At 43.5% G+C, this 17,683-nt stretch overlaps 1 protein-coding gene across 1 annotated transcript in view; it reads left to right on the top strand.

Moving 5' to 3' along the window:
• Positions 1-17,683, top strand: part of syne1a (spectrin repeat containing, nuclear envelope 1a) — a 119,959-nt gene that overhangs the window by 69,604 nt on the left and 32,672 nt on the right. Inside the window, 21 exon segments of the mRNA XM_025898569.1 lie at positions 737-883; positions 1,023-1,148; positions 1,257-1,433; positions 1,562-1,827; positions 2,033-2,189; positions 2,304-2,702; positions 2,900-4,504; positions 4,931-5,268; positions 5,390-5,534; positions 5,697-5,915; positions 7,493-7,779; positions 8,049-8,214; positions 9,100-9,255; positions 9,592-9,744; positions 10,217-10,399; positions 10,528-10,665; positions 10,959-11,144; positions 11,867-11,989; positions 12,125-12,307; positions 13,337-13,480; positions 15,818-16,048. Coding sequence (XP_025754354.1) covers positions 737-883; positions 1,023-1,148; positions 1,257-1,433; positions 1,562-1,827; positions 2,033-2,189; positions 2,304-2,702; positions 2,900-4,504; positions 4,931-5,268; positions 5,390-5,534; positions 5,697-5,915; positions 7,493-7,779; positions 8,049-8,214; positions 9,100-9,255; positions 9,592-9,744; positions 10,217-10,399; positions 10,528-10,665; positions 10,959-11,144; positions 11,867-11,989; positions 12,125-12,307; positions 13,337-13,480; positions 15,818-16,048 — 5,529 coding nt within the window.

The raw sequence follows: 17,683 nt of genomic DNA, 5'->3' as shown, positions 1-17,683 counted from the left end.
AATCTCGCCATATTAATCTTCGTGTATCCCCTGTCAGCTCCACTTTTTCATGCTTGAGCCAAAAATGATCACACACCACCATTCAGCGAATCTGGCGAGCCCCCATAATCCAGCCCCACTCTGTCATTTTGGCAGTCTCTGTTCTGTCATCATAGCTCACCTCCCAAGATACTACCTCTACCACCACTCACACATCCAATCTGGCATTGTGTGATCCAGCCCCACTTTACCACTACACTGCTGGCTTCTCTACAACTGCGCCTCAAGTGTTACGATGGCTGCCAACTGTGTCCCAGCGCAGCACAGCTCTAATATCCTGCCTGCCACTTGCCACCATGCCAGCCTTCTAGCCTTTGCCAAATACATTGGGCATTTTGCCAGTAGTTGCCCCCCGTTATTCCTCTCTTTCGGGTTCTCATATTAACACTGTCAATCAGACCTTGCTGTTCCGCTCTCCCCTGGAAGGCATGGACGCCTCCACATTCAACACCTGTTAAATACAACAATGAAAAACTGCCTAATCATTTGGGGTTTAATCTGTCATTGTGTTTGGCCATAGGTTTTGACTTCAAAGCATTGTAGCACTGTGTCGTCTACCAACAGTTCATTATTTTCACTCCGTGTTCTTGCATGTGTTTATTCTGCTACTGTTGGTAAAACAGAAAACATTTAAATGGTTTGCCATGCAGAGGTGCGTCAATAAGAGCACTTATATTTAGCTTATTCTGTATTACAGGTGTATCAGAGTCTGGATCATGAGTTACAGAGACATGTGAGTCTGCAGGACACACTGCAGCAGTGCCAGACGTGGTTGAACTCTGTGTCAGTAGAGCCAGAGCCTCCTACACATCCTTCTTTCAGCCTCGAGGAGGCTTTACAGCAGGTTAGTAACCATACATACATAAAGTAAGCATACATAAAATATATGTATGCTAATTTTGTAGTGAGAGAGGATGTAGTGAGGATATAATATGCCCAACCAGTAAAATCAATAAAACTAATAGACAGCTGTATACAAACAGGTGAAGCAGGAGCGGGCTCTGCAGGAGCAGGCTGGCACTTACCTCCAGCTTGTGTGCTCCACGTGTGACCTGTCTGAGCCGAGGGTGAGGGAGACCGCGGCAGCTATCCAACAGGTCAAACTGCAGGTCAGTACACTTTAAGAAGCTTTTAAGCAAAAGAGTACAAGTTTCACCATGCATGTTTATAGCTCATACACCCATCGTGAAATGACTGCACTTTATTTTTGTGTCTAGATTGAGGAGCGTATGCTGCTTTGTGAAGAGGTAGCCGACAGCTGGAGAGACATCGAGGAGCAGAAGGCAGATCTGGAGACCCAGCTAACAGAGACAGAGCAGCAGCTTCAGAACCTCACCAGGAGACCTGCAGAGCTGGAGCCTAAGATTGCACAGAACCAGCTGGACAAGGCCCAGGTTTGATTTTACTTTTTAAAAAAATTTTTACATTTACATTTTTCAAAGAGTTTTCTTTTAGCTAAAATCATACAATTTGAGTTGCTGCTCAGAGTAATCCCAGAAACCAACTCTTATCTTTCTTCCAGGAGTTCCTGCAGCAGATTAGGGAGAAACAATCTGAGGTAACACGTCTGCATGAAGCCATCGGCAGGTTGATGGACGGACAGGTCTCTCCTGCCCTGGAGGAGATAAGGAGGTTGAAGAAAAGCTGGATGGACCTGGGCCAGCGGACTGAAGAGCTGGAAGCCCTGCGGGGGGAGGACATGCAGCGAAGTGGAGAGTATCAGGAGAGTGTTGTTGCTGTAGAGGAACTTTTCCATCAAGTATCCAGGGAATGGGACTACCTTGCTAGGTATCAGACTTTTTTGTTTTTATCAAGGCTGTAATGTCATTCTCTGCATGACATGCACTTATGTACTACCTGTATATACAGAAATAGCTATATAAATGAATACACAACATAGTTCTATTAGTCTTTCTACCTCAATAAAGACAAAAGTTTACATTTTTATTACTATATCCCTGATGTCCCTTAACTCATGTACATATGTTACTAGGGCTGACACAGAGAGTACAAGTGAGCATCTAGAGGCACTCAGGAAGCTCGCCAGTGACCTAGAGGAGCAAAGAGAAACTCTGGAAGACTTGAGGGACCAGAGACAAGCTATCCTGCCTCGACTTAGCCTGCTAGACAAGGAGCTGGTCAAACAACAGGTGAGGGCATTATTTTTTGCTATAACTGTATGTAATATGTCCAGCAATATGCTAATATGATCACACGGTCGAAGTAATATTGAGACATTTTCCGGAAATATTGTATTTCATCAGGTGGGTCATCTGGAGCAGCGCTGGGCACAGCTGGAATCTCTGATTCAGCAGAAGATCCAGGACTCTGCGCAGATGCTAGAGGATCTTGCCCGAGTGGAAAATCAGCTGAGAGATGCCAGAGAGTGGGTGGAGGAGCAGCGGCCTGCCCTCACCTCTGCCCTGAAAACCAGCCCACCCCCCGATCTGGCCCAGAGTTTCCTGTTCGACCACCTGAGCGTATGTGTAGAGCTGGAGGCCCGTCAGCAGCTGCTCGGTCAGGCAGTGAAGGAAGCTCAAGCTGTGGCTTCCAGGCTGGGACTAAGTGAAAAGAGATGCCTGCAGGAGCTCGTTGAACAAGCCCAGACTGAAGTGGAGGCTCTCGGGGCTCGAGTTGCCCAAAGGAGGAAGTACCTTAGTAAGGTAACAGCTGGACTTATGATTTAGATTGCAAATAAAATTTTAATTATGCCTTAAAGGGGCTAATTTTATCCTAAGCTATTAGTTTGGTGAAAGAAAAAAAACCCCAAAGAAAAACCAGGTAGTCCAAGAAATAAATTCTGCTTATCCTGCCAAAGTCCATTTGTAAATAAGTTGTGATGTTTCTGTCTTCCTCTCAGGCCTTCACAGAGAGGACACAGTTCCTTCAAGGCCTGGGGAGAGCATTGTCTTGGATACAGCAACAGGAGAGGAAGGCCTTGATAGATGACCACATAGCACTTCTTCCTGAGGACCTGGCCAAGCAGGTTGCTGGATGTCGAGGTGTCCAGAGCAGCTTACGAGCTTATCAGAGGGAGCTGGCATCTCTCTGGGTACAAGGCCGCGATTTAGAGAGAGATGCCACTGACAAAGAGAGAGCAGAAACGCTGGCAAGACTTGAGGAGCTACAGTCTGCTTTTGAAACTGCTCTCCAGAGGACTACCCAGCGTCTTGCAGCCTTAGAGAAAGCCTTGACCTCCAGGAAGTACTTCCAGGTTGACCTAGACAAGACTTGTCAGTGGCTGAGACAAGCAGATGACATAACATTTCCGGAAATCAATTTAAGCACTGCTGATGATAGCTCTGATTTGCAGTCACAGCTTTCCAATTATCAAAATGTCCTAGAACAAGCTTCCGAGTATGAGAACCTCCTTCTTATTGTCCAAAGAATAGGCCAGGAGATCCTCCCTACTCTGAATGAGATCGACCATTGCTACCTGGATGAGCGGCTCAATGCCCTGCCACAGCAGTACAATGCCATCCTAGCTCTAGCCAAAGAGAAGAAAGACAGGGTCCAACAGATTATCCTAGAACGGAAAGAGTTCTGCACTTTCTTTGATATTACTCGTAATGCACTGGAGGAGCTTCAGGAGCAGTTTGACAATCTGGAGAAGCAGACTATCAGTATTGAAGAGGAGGAAGTTGTTAGTTTAGTTAATGAATACAGAAATATAAATGAAAGTTTAGTCCATATTAGCCCTGCTGTTAGAGAACTGCACGGGAAAAATGAGGGTTTCCTCAGTAAAGGTCAGCACTACAGAGCTGAGGAGACACAGCAGCTTGTGAGTCTCCACAACACACTGAAAAGGAGAATTGATCAGAAGATCAAACACTTACATGACTGCTTGGAAATACTATCTAAACACAAAGTAGTTTTTTCCAAGTCAGACTCAGAGTTAAAGTCTGCTAAAGAGGAGCTGGTGAAATTGAAATCAGACAAAGAAGTAAGTGCCATAGATAAAATCTCAAGTCTTTATTCACTGCTTGAAAATCTGGATGGAGTGAACTCTCAGGCTGAAGAATGCAAACAACAGATGGAAAACCTTTGTCTTACGACTGATGCTGCTGCCTTTCAGGAAACTAGTCTGCAGCTCCAGTCGCTGCAGTCTTTACGATGTGACGCTAAGCGTTTCGTTGAAGAAAGCGAAACGACAGTCGCAAAAAATGAAGACTTCACAAGAGCAGTTGAGAAAGTGTTCGAGTGGTTGAGGACTATTAAGGACAAAATGAAGGATCCTTTGACCTTTTCAGAGGTCAAAATTGAGAGGATGCACGAGGAAGTGCGGAAACTGAAAATCAAGGAGGAAGAAGTGAAAAGTAGACTGAGGGTCGTTGATGTCTTGGGTGCACGAGAAAAGCAAAAGTACGAAAGCAGGAAAGCAACCGTTCCTTCCCATGTAGAAGAGAAACTGCAGGAGCTGGGAAGGCTGGGAGATGAAGTCCAACAACGAATTTGTGCAAAACAAGTATGTAATTATGATTGTTGATTGATTTTATTCACCTTATAGCTATTTCCTGATAGTATTGTGACGTTGCACTAAATGTAATTGATATACATCTGGAAATGACTGCCTCAGTCATTGTCCACAGTATTCCTGAGCCATCATTCATGGTTTAAAATTCTAAATGTTACTTTCAGTCTCATGTCAGCCTCACTGTTAATATTAATCAACTTGGGGAGGTTAAAACATTTCAAATATATCCTTAGCATCTTCCTCTATAAAAAAAAAAAAGACTACTGGTAAGTTTAAAAACAGGAGATTTTAACACATTAACAGCAAAAATGTGCTTTAATGTTTAAACAGTGCACTTCTCTATCAACTCATTTACATAGATAAAATCTTGTAGGAGAAAAAGAAGAAGTTAATTAAATCACCTTTTGCATATTCTAGCTGGCTGTGGATCAAGCGCTTTCCTTGGTCCAGAGGCACCACTTATCTCTGCAGTCCATGCAGAAATGGCTAGACTCCGCTGCGGCTTTACTTCAGAGGGCCACCACAGGGGTGGAGCTTGAAAATCAACCAGACTGTGCACAGGATCTGGAAGAAATTTTAGCTCAGGAAAAAAACTTCAAAGCTGGTTTAGAGGAGTTCAGGACTTTGGATCCCTTGCTGGTGGATTTTCTGGAGGCAGGAGTGATGAGTGGGCTTAGAGAAAAAGTAAACGCAATGCAGCTAAGAAGCACCGAAGTCAAACAGCAAGTGGATACTTACAGAGAAGTGTTGGAGAGGTGTGTACTATATCAAGTATACATATACAGTTCATATTTATTCCATATACCTAAAATGATGTTGTGCATAGTTGCTCTATTATGTCACCCATCATTGATGTTCAATCTGAATGTTTCTTAGATGTGCAGCTCTGTGGAGCTCCTTCCAACGTGAGAAAGAGACCGTGGTTGAGCAAATGAATGATTCAGAGAGCAGGATGGCCATGTTCACAACAGCTAAAGCTGTAAGCGCCCACCAAGCAGAAGACAAGTGTCAAAGATACAAGGTGGGTCACTGTGTCAGAGAAAAAGAGATTCTGTGTTAGAAATTACAGAACTGGTCTAGCCTTTCCCAGGGGTTGTAACTTTTAGTTTTGCATGATATGTTTGAGGAGAACATATTTATTAAACAGCTTTGCGTCGTATCTCTTATAACCTTTTGGTTCTAGTCGCTGGTGGCGCATGTTGACCTGCTGGAAATGCCTCTGAATGCTTTGAAAGAAAGAGCAGCAGAGCTGGAGCAATTAATCTCTGAATCCAGCAAAGCTATCACCAGTCACGTTGTATCGTCGCTATGGCAACGGTGGACCCGTCTCCGCAGTGTGGCCCGAGCCCAGGAGAGGGCACTGGAGGACACCGCAAGAGAGTGGAGGAACTTCAATGAGAAAGTAAGAGACAGTGTACCAGTGGGTTTTTGTGCATGTTTGCCTCAGACGTTTGTGGTGTGGTGGTCCTCACATAATGACCTGCTTTCTGGGGAATAAAGAGCAGGTCCCCACATTGTAAAACACTGAAGTAAACCTTTAGGGAAAAGGTTTACTTTAAGGTCCCAAATCATAAAAATGTGTTTTTATTAGCTTGAAGATGTAAAAAGTATAAATTTGCTTGTCACAGTAATTTTTCTAGCACTCTCCACAACTAGACCGCCTTCTAGTTTTATAAGCCACTGAAAACTGGATGATCAGTCATCATAGACATATAGCTAAAAAATGCAACACATTCTACTCTCTGACTGCTCGGTTTCTTTTAGGTGAACGTGAAAGTCCTATTTAAGCACGCAACTCAGACTCTTTTAAAGTGTGGCTGTATCAGAACCTTGTGCACGGTCGGTTTATTAGCTTTAGCAGATGATAGTTTGTACCAGGTTGGTGAAGCAGACAGGAGTAGCAAGGAAACTAACTAGATCACATAAAATATTATTTTCAGAGTAGGCTGTGTATATTTTATTACTTCTTTCCTTTACTTGATATGTGACGGCCTTTGCTAAGAGGAGACTGAAGTTGTTTTATTCTGCTGTCAAAGCCACCAGACTATATTGATAAAAACACTTGTTTTACTTTGCCGAACACAGAAGAGGCTGATCTGCCTCAGCTTGATCGGTTAGGTTATTTCTGTTATTGTGTGGCTTTTATGTTGAATCACCAGAGTCCCACTCTGACGGTCCAGAAACTTGCAGAGAATATGGGACATTTTAGGCTTGGATAAAGGTTCAGGTAAGACAAGCATTAGCTATGGCTAAAGCAAAAGTCAGACCCGAGTACGTCACAAGTCTTCAGTCTGTCCCTGAGTGGTCTGTATAATCAACCCTTCACTGGCGTCCAGTTAAGTCCCTGTTTATTTTAAGAATGCTGTAGTCCACCCACTATTTCCCTTTTTGTTTTGATGTTTTAGTGTTTTATTTTATTTATAAAGGTGCTTTGTAAATAAAATATGACTTTACTTACTAATCTTACTTCTGCAAAAATGTGTCTGCAAATTCGGGTCAAACACAGTAACCGCTGAACACCAGTTGGTGTGCAGTGATGTAACTCCAGGCTTCAGGCCAGTTGTTTCCTCCTGCCAAAACACTGTGTCATGGAGTGTTTTCCCGCCTTTCGACCTAATTTGTGTTTGAACACTCTCTGTTCCCATAAATACCCACAAGACACTCTTCCTAAAAAAGGAAATGAAGTCATATTGTAAGTAACTGTCACTTCCTCATATGTGGCACATTCCTGCTGTCCACTGTTTTTCTGTGGCCCCTTTGTTCAACTGGGCATGATGTCATCCTCTTCGTCCACTGATTCCTTTGACTATCACAAAGTCTTGTCGCATATAAAGTAGACTGCCAGCAATCCCAAGTGAAAACAGACAAAAATTTAAGTAATTATGTCTCCCAGCCCCTTTTTTAAACCCACAAGCTCTACATGCCCATCATGAAGCTGAATGTGGAGAATAATTCTGTACATAAACATCTGTCCCCCAGATGGAGAAGGTACGATCGGTGTCCAAAGACCTCCACGGTCGTGTCCCAGACAGCACGGTTGAGAAAGCAGCCACCAGGGCGGCGCTTCAGAGTCTCCTGGAGTACCACGACTCCTTCAGTCTGGAAGTGGAGAGGGAGCAGTCCATACTGGCTCTGCTGGGGCAACAAAGTTGCAGTCTCAGGGGAGAGGATGACAAGGTGGAAGTGATGGAGAAAAGCACTGAGAACGGACACAAGGAGACGCCGTGCTCACAGGAGATCCAGAGCATGCAGGAGCAGTATGACAGGTGAGAGGACTGCTGCTGGGGCTGCTGACAACCACTTTATAATCATAATGATTATTGCTATAACTGTTCAACTTAGGTAGGTGGATATTTAAGTTGTTTTACAGCATCCTAGTACAAGGATAATGGGGCTACTTTTCAGTTTATCTTCATTTTTAAAAAGAGTTTCTGCTTTTTACCACTTAAATTTGTTTATAGTAAATGTAATAAATATCCCATTCAGACCGAAATGTGTTTGTTTATTTTGATCTTTTTCTTTCTTGTCTTGTCAGCCTTGTGTTGCAGGTGCGGGCTAGCAGGGCTCAGGTGCATCAGGAGTTGAGGGAGAGAGAGGAGGTTGAGAAAGAGCTAGGCTTAGTCAAAGGCTGGATCCAAGACACCCGGGGTTTATTGCTGAGTCCCACTGCAGACCTGGATTCACTGCTGCAAGAGCTAGAGGTAAGGCACTTACACACAAAGCAAACATAGTCTGACTTCAGTGGTGGTTTTTCTTGCTTGTTTAGACACAAATATAATGTATTAACATAATTAACAGATGTGATTATATTTGAATGTGTGAGTGTGAGAGTAAAGCTATGGATTTACTTGTTTATCTATGTTCCTACCTTCACCTATGGCAGCAAGCTGTTAGTAGTCATCAAAACAAAGAGTACATGGAAGTGGTAAAAAATGAATGTCCTCTGAAGGGTCTCTGGGCTCTTCCTTAGAGATAGAGTAAGAACAATGGTCATTTGGGAGGGGCTCACAGTACAGTCACTACTCTCCACATTGAAAGGAGCCTGTTGAGGTGGTTCAGACATCTGATTAGGATTCCTCCTGGGCATATCCTACTAGAAGGAGGCCTCAAGGCAGACCCATGGCACGTTAGAAAGGTTATTCCTCTCGGCTGGCTTGAGGATGCCTTGGTGTACTGCGGGGGAGCTGGAAGAGCTTAGTCTGCTACCTTGTGACCAACAGCCAGATAAGTGGTGAAAAATAGATAGATTAATGGAAAAATGATAAAAAGGGATTTGTAGTCATTCATGTAATAATTACAAATTTAAAAAAAGACCCAAACAATTTCTAAAGTGAAATCACCAATAATGAAATGTTGCTGTTGGTGGATCACTGCTAAAAAAGGGTCTTTGTCTCCATGCAGTTAGTTTAACTCCCTGACAAAGATTTATACACTTAAATGAGTTAGTTAAGTTAAACAAGACCAAGCCATAAAGGGAGTTTAATTGTTGATTAATTGTTAATCATTCAGCTCGATTATAACCATGTATATTTCATCAAGTGCAGCTTCTCGTATGTTACATTCATGTCATACACTTTGCCTTGTAGACGGCACACGGTGAGGTGATCAGCAGACGTCAGAGTGTGGAGCGGATGACAGAGCTGCAGCAATCCAAGTACCAGGACCTCCAAGCTGGCCTGCCCTCTGAACTCAGCATGCAACTAGCTGAGGTGGCGCTGGCTCTCGGATCTGCTGAGGATCAGGTAAGCTCATTTTACTTATTGTATTATTTGACTGTAATAATGATGCATGTATGAATATTATCAATGAAATATGACACTGATTTGTTTAACATTCATTTAGTCTTGTCAAGAGGTTTACGTTAGTATTTGACCTATTTTTTTTTAACTGTGTATTATGGTAAGGTATTATGTGGTCTAATTGTTAAGGCTCTATTACACAACCACAAAGGTTCTGTATTGGATGTTGTCTGCAACTCTTTCTTCACACATTGTCTATCTATAACTTCTCTGCCACTAACAAAAATCCAAAAAGGGGTGTTAAACAAGCATTGTGTGTGTTTCTGATATCCACTTCAGGTGCAGGCAAGGGAAAGGGAGGTGCAGCAGACCAGAGATGTGAAAGAGGACTTCAGCTCCAGACTGCAGGACATCGAGGCAAAGCTGAAGACCATTGCTCTAAAATTGGAAGACAAGGGTGCCGACCTGGAGGAGGCCAAAGAAGACACCAAAGTAATCAAACAGACAGATTGACTAATTAGCAAGCAATTAACCCCTGTTAAACTGGCTATTCATTTTGCAGATGTTGAGGTTAATGAGTGAATTGAGTTCTGGCTTCAACAGTGACCCACTTTTGAGAGGAGTATTCCAGATGGGAGTTTGAGCCCCTTGCCTCCTGTTCTTCTTCTTGTCTCCCCAGCATGTTTCTTCCCTCACTCATTTGTAGAAAAAAAAACTTTGGAGTTAAAATTCATTTAAAGGAGCAGTTTGCGCACATCCCACATGCCTCTGATTTAGTAATTAATCACTGCTTCTCGCCAGGAAAGCCATAAAACCACAGCTTGTCATTTATACGCTTTTAAAGCTGATTTAGTCTACAATCTAGTTTTACCTCACTCATGAACTCCCTTTCTTTAATCTTTGCCCTCCTTTGACCTCCTTTCTCCTCCGTTTTTTTCACCCCCTCCTCTCCTCCCCTCTCCAGGCTCTTTCTGAGGAGTGTGAATCCTGCGGTTGCTCTCTGGCAGAGTTGGGAGTGGCCGTGCAGGAGTTTGGGGAGCAGAACCCTCTCCTGTGTAAGCAGCTGGGTGATGCTGTGGCCAAATTGACAGAGGTGCAGCACCACACCTCGCAGCAGGTCCAGGATAGAGCCAACAGACTGAAGAAGGTGGGGTGGACAGTCAGTTCAGTGTGCCATCCAGATGATTTGTTTCATATAATTCTCTTAAATATTATTATATTAAATGTAGTTTTTTTTTATTATTTGCTCTGAATTTGTGGTCTTCTGTTGAGCAGGCAGAAAGACAGGTGGAGGAATATCAGGGCATGAAGGCATTCATTTTGAGCTGGACAAAGAAAGCTGAGGCTCTGGTCACCGGTAATATCATTTGGAGCTCTGCGTCCCAGCTGCAGGAGCAAATACGAGCACACCAGGTGAGCTTTAATGGCACTGCCAGCAGGGATTGTGAATAGCTATAAGTTGTCCTAAAGCTGCTGTTGTGTCAGATGAATGGGTTCTATTAAATTCCATGTTTATTCTTCCTCCAAAATATTAATCCTGGAGCTGCGGATACCCCACAAAGTTGAAGCTAATTAGATGCACCGAGTTTTTAAAATTCCAGTGAAACGTCATGCTCTACACTATGTCGGCCTGCCTTAATTAGTATAACTGCACACCCGAGAAGACTCCTCTCCTTGACTTATAATTTGCGTTCATTTGGTGGCAGGCCTTACTGCGTGAGTGTCGAGGTCTCCATGGTGACTTGGAGGCCATGGGGGAGAGGGAGGTGCAGCTGGCGGATGTGTTGCAGACAGAGGGGTGGAACCAGCGGGTGAAACACCTCAGCAGACGCGCAGAAGAGCTGCAGCAAACTGCCAAGACTCGCCTCCAGAGTCTGCAGGATGCAGCTAAGGTACATGACACTTTTAAGAAAGCATTACAGGAGTTATGCAGTAGCCCCCTGCCTCAGTCTTACTGTGTTCACATCATCTCCATTGCTGCCAAATAAATGTGGCTATTTCCATTTTATAATTCCACACACTCTGTTGCATAAGAGCATGTGCACATCCCTTCAAATTGAGTCAATTATAATTTAGCCACAACTCAACAGTGCCCCCTTATGGTCATTCACGACAGATTACTCCATCATAATGGAAGGCACTGTTTCATTTAGCGTGTGCAGCAGTAATCTGTTACGCTAATCTGATTGCCATGCAGCTGCTTCCCAGACGACAGTCTGTTGCTGATTGTTGCTAATAACACTGTGCATTGGAAATCTGTTTACAACTCCTCTTGTGAGTTAGATTTTTTTTTTCTGGGTCTAGATTGCAGAGCACGAGTTTAATTTGTAGCGACTTGTAATTTAGTTTCCTTCCAATGATGCACATTAAGGTCAGTTAGAATTTGCAAATGAATACATTTTAAAGCGAGATGCACCGCTATCTTCATCCTTCAAACTGCACTGAGGAAAAAAAAACGTTTGCAGCATCAGATATCCACAAAGGAGCTATGATACTTTTAAAAATCTGTTTTCATGTGGGTTTGATTACTGCTGTGTACAGAAGCTACATTCTATCTTGTATCTGTTCCCATATATACTTTCCCTTGATTTGTTATGTCTGTATCTCTCCTCAGGACATGTTGCGTCTGGAAGCGGAGGTCAAGAGCCTCCATGCTGCTGTAGATCAGATACAGGCCACACTTGCTTCCCCTGAGCTTAACAAGCTCAGCCTCAGAGAGCAGTTGACACAGAGACAGGTAAACACAAACATAATACTGGCAAACAGCTTGTGTCCAATCAGTCTGCAAATGTTATTTAAATTAGCGTGCACTGATATACATCTAGCATTTCTAACTCCCGTCTTATTATCAACCTCTTTGCTTTTCAATAAGCGTCTGCTGGTGGAAATGGAGGGCTTTAAGCAGCAAGTAGCTGCTGTTCAGCAGTGTCAGAGCGCCCTCCGGCTGCCAGAGGAGGTAGTGGCCAGTCTGCCTATCTGCCGCACAGCTCAGACTCTGCAGCAAGAAGCCAGCCAACTGCAACACACCACAATCCAGCAGTGCAACATCCTGCAGGTAAAAGGCAGACCGAGTATTATGAAGGCTGTTGATGAGCTGTTAGATATAAAGTCATAGTGACAGAGACAAGAAACAGTACATTACCAGCCTTTGTGATAAGAATCCTACTATCAAAATTATATATTTTTTCAATTGCATTGTTTTTGTTAGTATTTTATCGCTTAAATGTAGCACTGAAATTTCAGCTGCTGAGAAGAGTTATTGCTTGGAAGAGTGGATGCTCTGAAACCTGTGCTCTGTAGTGTTTCAACAAGCCTTCTCAGGAATGTCTGTGTTTTCTTTAAGCCCCCATCAGAGGCCAACTGTAGTGAAGATTAGCCCTGAGGAAGAAGCAAGTGACTTTCAGCCAATAAATCAGTCAATCCATTTGAACCAAATACATCATGTTTAACAAGAACTGAAACAGTTCATCTACCATGTGGGCACATTGTTCTGGCTCAAGGTCAAATTTGTGACAGGCTGTCTAAAATATTTTGATACACAGACCTTCTGATTAGGTCATCTACTAATCCGAAGGTTGGTGGTTCAATCCCTGGCTGATCCAGTCCAAATATCCACGGGAAAGATACTAACCCCAAGTTGCTAGATAGATAGAATGCACATAACTACAAAAAGCATAGAAAAAAGTGCATGTGTGAATGGGTGAATGAGGCAAGTTGTGTAAAGCGCTTTGAGTGCACAGATAGAGTAGAAAAACGCTATATGAGAACCAGTCCATTTACCATTTACATTCACATCTATCTTTGTAATCGCAATATTCTAATTGTGGGAAGTTAGCTTTCACACACCTGCATTATTTCAATATCAGCAAATGAAAAAAATACAGATTATTCTGTCTAATAAGAGCTTACCAACAATATAATGAGCATGCTCAGTACCAGTTACTGCATATGGATATGAGAGTCAACGTAAAAGTTTAGAACTTGACTCCCTGTGTGGAGTGGGAAGGGAAAATATAATTTCCCTCAGGGATCTATATTGTAAATACAATTTCATTCATCTCATTTTACCTTAACGCCCTGACAGGAGGCCGTGGTGCAGTATGAGCAGTATGAACAGGAAGTGAAGAACCTCCAGAGATTAATTGAAGAAGCTCATCGGATCATTCAGGACCGGCCCGTTTCCACTAATAATATACAGGAACTTCAGGCTCAGATACACCACCACGAGGTATGAGGGTCTCCTTACTTTCTGTCATTTATCTGTTCAGTTTATTAGAACAGCAGTATGTAGGTGATAAACATGTAACCCCCAAATCATCAACATTATCAATAAAATGCTGCTTTATGATTGTCTAATCCAAGGTTGTTAAAAATAAGGCCAGAATTGGCCCTGCAAAGATTCCCATCCGGATGGCTTTGGAAAATGTAAAGCAGAATAGAAATTTTGGCTTTTTAATATTTATATATTTCTCGGGGATTGTGTGGTTAAACTTCTGTACAATGGTTTCAGTGGTCCTCCCCACAAGATTTGCTCCTAGAACAACATTTTAGTCTTCTGCCGTAAACCAAACTGAGTGTGACTCTTAAAAAAATGAGTTGATGCCTCAGACATTCAGACATTTCTATTGAGGTCAGTATTTTTAACATCAAAGAGTTAAGTGAAAGAAACAGAGAACTTGAGTCATTATGTTTCCTGTCCTATGTTTCAATGCACAGAGGCAAAAAGCAGAAGTTGTGGCACCAGTGAATGTATCATATATCTTAAATTAGCCTTAGTCAAGCCTGACTAAAATGACTCAAACTATAATTCAATAATTTCATTGCATCATTCAGCATAAGCAAAAGCTGCTTCTATAGAGCCCTGAAATTGTTGAGTAAATCTAGTGTGAGAACACAAATGTCAAAGTGGTTAGACCGGACATGAATTGTTCTTTAATCTTCCAGCTCTTCAGGACAAATGCTTGTCTGATGTCTTATTACACCTGTGTGAGAATGGCACACGGGTGTGTAGTCTAGGGAATTCACAGCATGCACATGTGCTTCCTTCTGCACGCTCCACCCAGGCAATTCCCTCAGCTAAACCAAACAGACAGGCCAGGGAGTCAGTAATGCTCACATAAACACCTACAGTCAATTTAGACCAAACCTAACATGCATGTTTTTGGACTGTGGGTGTTAGCCAGAGTTCCCAGCACAGGATGCAAGTCAGTCTGCACATTCAAACCCAAAACTTCCTTGCTGTGAGCCATCAAGGCACCCTGGTTAAAAATAAATGGTCAATTAATACCCCGTTCCATCATTCCCCCTAAATCCCAATTTAAAAACATCTGATTTAATCTCCCTCTTAACATGATCAAAGCATGCATTTTCCCAAACAGCAATCCAGAGAAAATGTTGTGTGGTGCTTTTACAAGCCCAACTCACGCACATTCCTCGTTTTATCTGATGGTGCATGTAAATATAATCTGCATAGACAGATGCCAGAGTTAGATGGTTTTCACCTGAGCGATTTGAGCCTCTGCTGCAGTTTCACTTTGCTGAGTATGTTTGATCTCCCATGCCGAGAAGGAGATTGCGAAGGTGGGGGGGTGCAGATGCAAAGACCTGCAGAGAAACAGATCGTGTCTCCCCGCAGGCAACGTTTTTATTTTATTACATTTTAATTTCTGCTGCACGGTTCAGGCAGATTTATATCTTACTCCAGTGTTTGACTACCTGGAAAATATTAACCCAGGTGTTGCAGATATTTGCAGATATTTTCTCACCCTTGCAATCACTTTTGTCGCAGCAGAGCGGCCTGGCATGCCAGCATTTTTATGTCTAAGTTAGATCTCTAAGCTCAGCGGAGAGTTGCAACTCCACTGGCCCCTTTAGTCACATGACCTGATTATCAGTGCAGTGACCATCTGTGGGACAGAGGGTGAATAAAGGGGTGGAGGAGGAACAGCAGAGATGGGCTGGCCTGCTGGCACATTAACGTAGTTGTAATTTGACACCGTTTCTGTCACTCTTCCTCCAGACGCCCTCCCTCTCTCCTTCAGCTCCCTTTTGTTATAAGTAATCTGCCCAAGGGATTGGTGGAGAACGACAGCGACAGGCAAGGGAGGGGGAGGGTGCAGCGCGGTGAGATCACTTCCTGTTTTTCCTTGCCATTTGTGTATATGTAGCAGAGGGAGTGTCTGAGGGATTTTGAAGTATTTCTGCTATGGTCTCTGCTTCAACCAAACATCCTGTCTTAGCTTCAGCACTGATCTGAGTCACCCGCCTCTGTGCTGCTCCGATTGGCTCAGAGAGAGAGTGAGAAAGACAGAGAGGAAAAAAGGAGAGTGAGGCGGTGCTATTCTCTTTCTACACTTAGACCAAAGGCAGCCAAAGAGAGGAAGAGAATGCGTCTGCTCCGCTTACTCCTCTCAGACCGGCATCACATTCAAGGCTGAACCAACTCAGCCACCCACTTTCACAGGATCCTATTTAAACAGGAACTATTGATCTTGTGCTGTGGACTCAGCCACACTCTCCTGATCCTGTGGGTGGTGTTTTCTGTTTGCTGGGAATGTTTTGACAGGAGTTAGCCCAGAAGATCCGTGGCTACCAGGAGCAGATCGCCTCGCTCCACTCCAAGTGCAAGATGCTGACAGTGAAGGCCAAACACGCCACTATGCTGCTGACGGTCAGCGAGGTGGAGGGCTTTTCAGACGGCATGGACGAACTGAGTGACGAGGAGCTTCCCAGTGCTGTGACAGACACCACCACAGCTGACGCCAAGCAGCTTCCAGCACACCCCTCTGTGGTCATGGTGAGTGGGAAAACCTTTGGTTTTGGGGGAGGATATACAGTCATAGACCTGTAGACATTACAAGGATGTGTGTGCATGTGTGCATAAGTTGTAGCATCTCTCCCTTTCTGCACATACCACTGACTGCCAAGTGACTCCAAGGATCCCAGTGGGGCCTTTAAGGTTTCTATGCACTTCATTTCACAAAACTGCAGTTAGGTTAGTTACTCTTGACTTATACCACATTAATACATGTCTGATAATATCAGTTAAGATCAGATTTTTTAGCTCTACAAACCTTTTCTTCTCCACTATTAAGGTCACAGTAACAGTTATGACTGTGCAGTTCATTTACAAGATAAAAATGAGCCACACAGAAGTAGCTGAACAGCTCCCTCACGTGCAGCTGTTCAGGCCTACGTAACAGCTGGATAAGTATACAGTGCTACGCAACATGTTTTAAACTAGTGGCGTGAATATTTTTAGTCACCAATTATGTTCTAATTCAAAGTTCAAGTTCAAAGGTCGTTGAGGCGGGTGTAAAACCTTGCCTTTTAAAACAGCACCACTTCTCGCTGGTACTCTTGCACCCAGGTAGGTTTTTCCCTTTTGAAGATGTTGCCACACCTGCTCTGTGGATTTAGGTTCTTTCTTCGTGTAATCCTGGAGTAACTCTGATGTTGAACTCAGGGCCCTGTGAGGGCAGTGCCATCTGTTGCTGACTCCTTCTTCTTGTAGGTGAAAATAGTTCTTTATAAATCCGGCCGTGTGTGGGAAGTTGTTGTCCCGCTACAGCAAAGAAGTAGTACTGTAAAAGGTTCTGGATAGGTTTTTGGTTTTTTTATTCATTCTGTATGTTATTTAGCAGGTTCCTCTGGTGTGTCACTTCACTGGTACCTTGTTTGTCACTTAATGTTAGCCTTAGCCCGTCTGTCACCCTCATCTTAATCATTTATTTTTCATACAGTTAGCACAAGTAACCACCCCACTTCCTTTCAGTCTGTTTCTGAATCAGGTTTCTGAGCCTTCCCGGTCTACTACTGTTGTTTGTGGTGTGTTTCGTCTCAGCAGGCCAGGAAACAGGATATTACTGCGTGCGTGCGTGTGTGTGTGTGTGTGTGTGTGTGTGTATGTAAACGTTGTCAGTTTGCGTGTATGGTAACTGTCATGCATGGATTACTGATATTTTTAAAAATGCACGTTGTCATTCTTACGGCAGTGGTTTTACCAAGCGAACCTCACAATGTAAAACCACACAGTTTCCCACACATACTGATGTGCTAATGCTCTTAGTTGCTTTGCATTGCATCATAAAGCCCGCGAAACAGTCCTCCGAAGGTCCTGAGTCAGTAGACTATGGTCCGCATCGACTGCCAAAAAGCAGCCCAGTAGGGTTTGGCTCGCATTTCAGCTCTGCCTCTCTGCTGAAGCATGCAGGCACACTGACAACAGTGCTACTTCTAGGACAGCTGCTGCCGCTGTATTCACCAATCCCTGTCTCTGTTAGCTATCTCATGCTATAGCCATGCTTTGTTCGAGTCTGAGCCTTGATACTGCTGGGTTTTTCTATCAGAGACCTTATTCTTACTGTCTGTACAACTTTAACCCCTTTCCTGTTGTATATGTGTGTACTAACTCTACAGCATGTGTGGGTTT

This window comes from Oreochromis niloticus, linkage group LG15, assembly GCF_001858045.2.
Source record: "Oreochromis niloticus isolate F11D_XX linkage group LG15, O_niloticus_UMD_NMBU, whole genome shotgun sequence".
Classification (NCBI taxonomy): Eukaryota; Metazoa; Chordata; class Actinopteri; order Cichliformes; family Cichlidae; genus Oreochromis; species Oreochromis niloticus.
The sequence above is the reverse complement of the archived record's forward strand: the minus strand, read 5'-3'. Positions and strand labels throughout refer to the sequence as shown.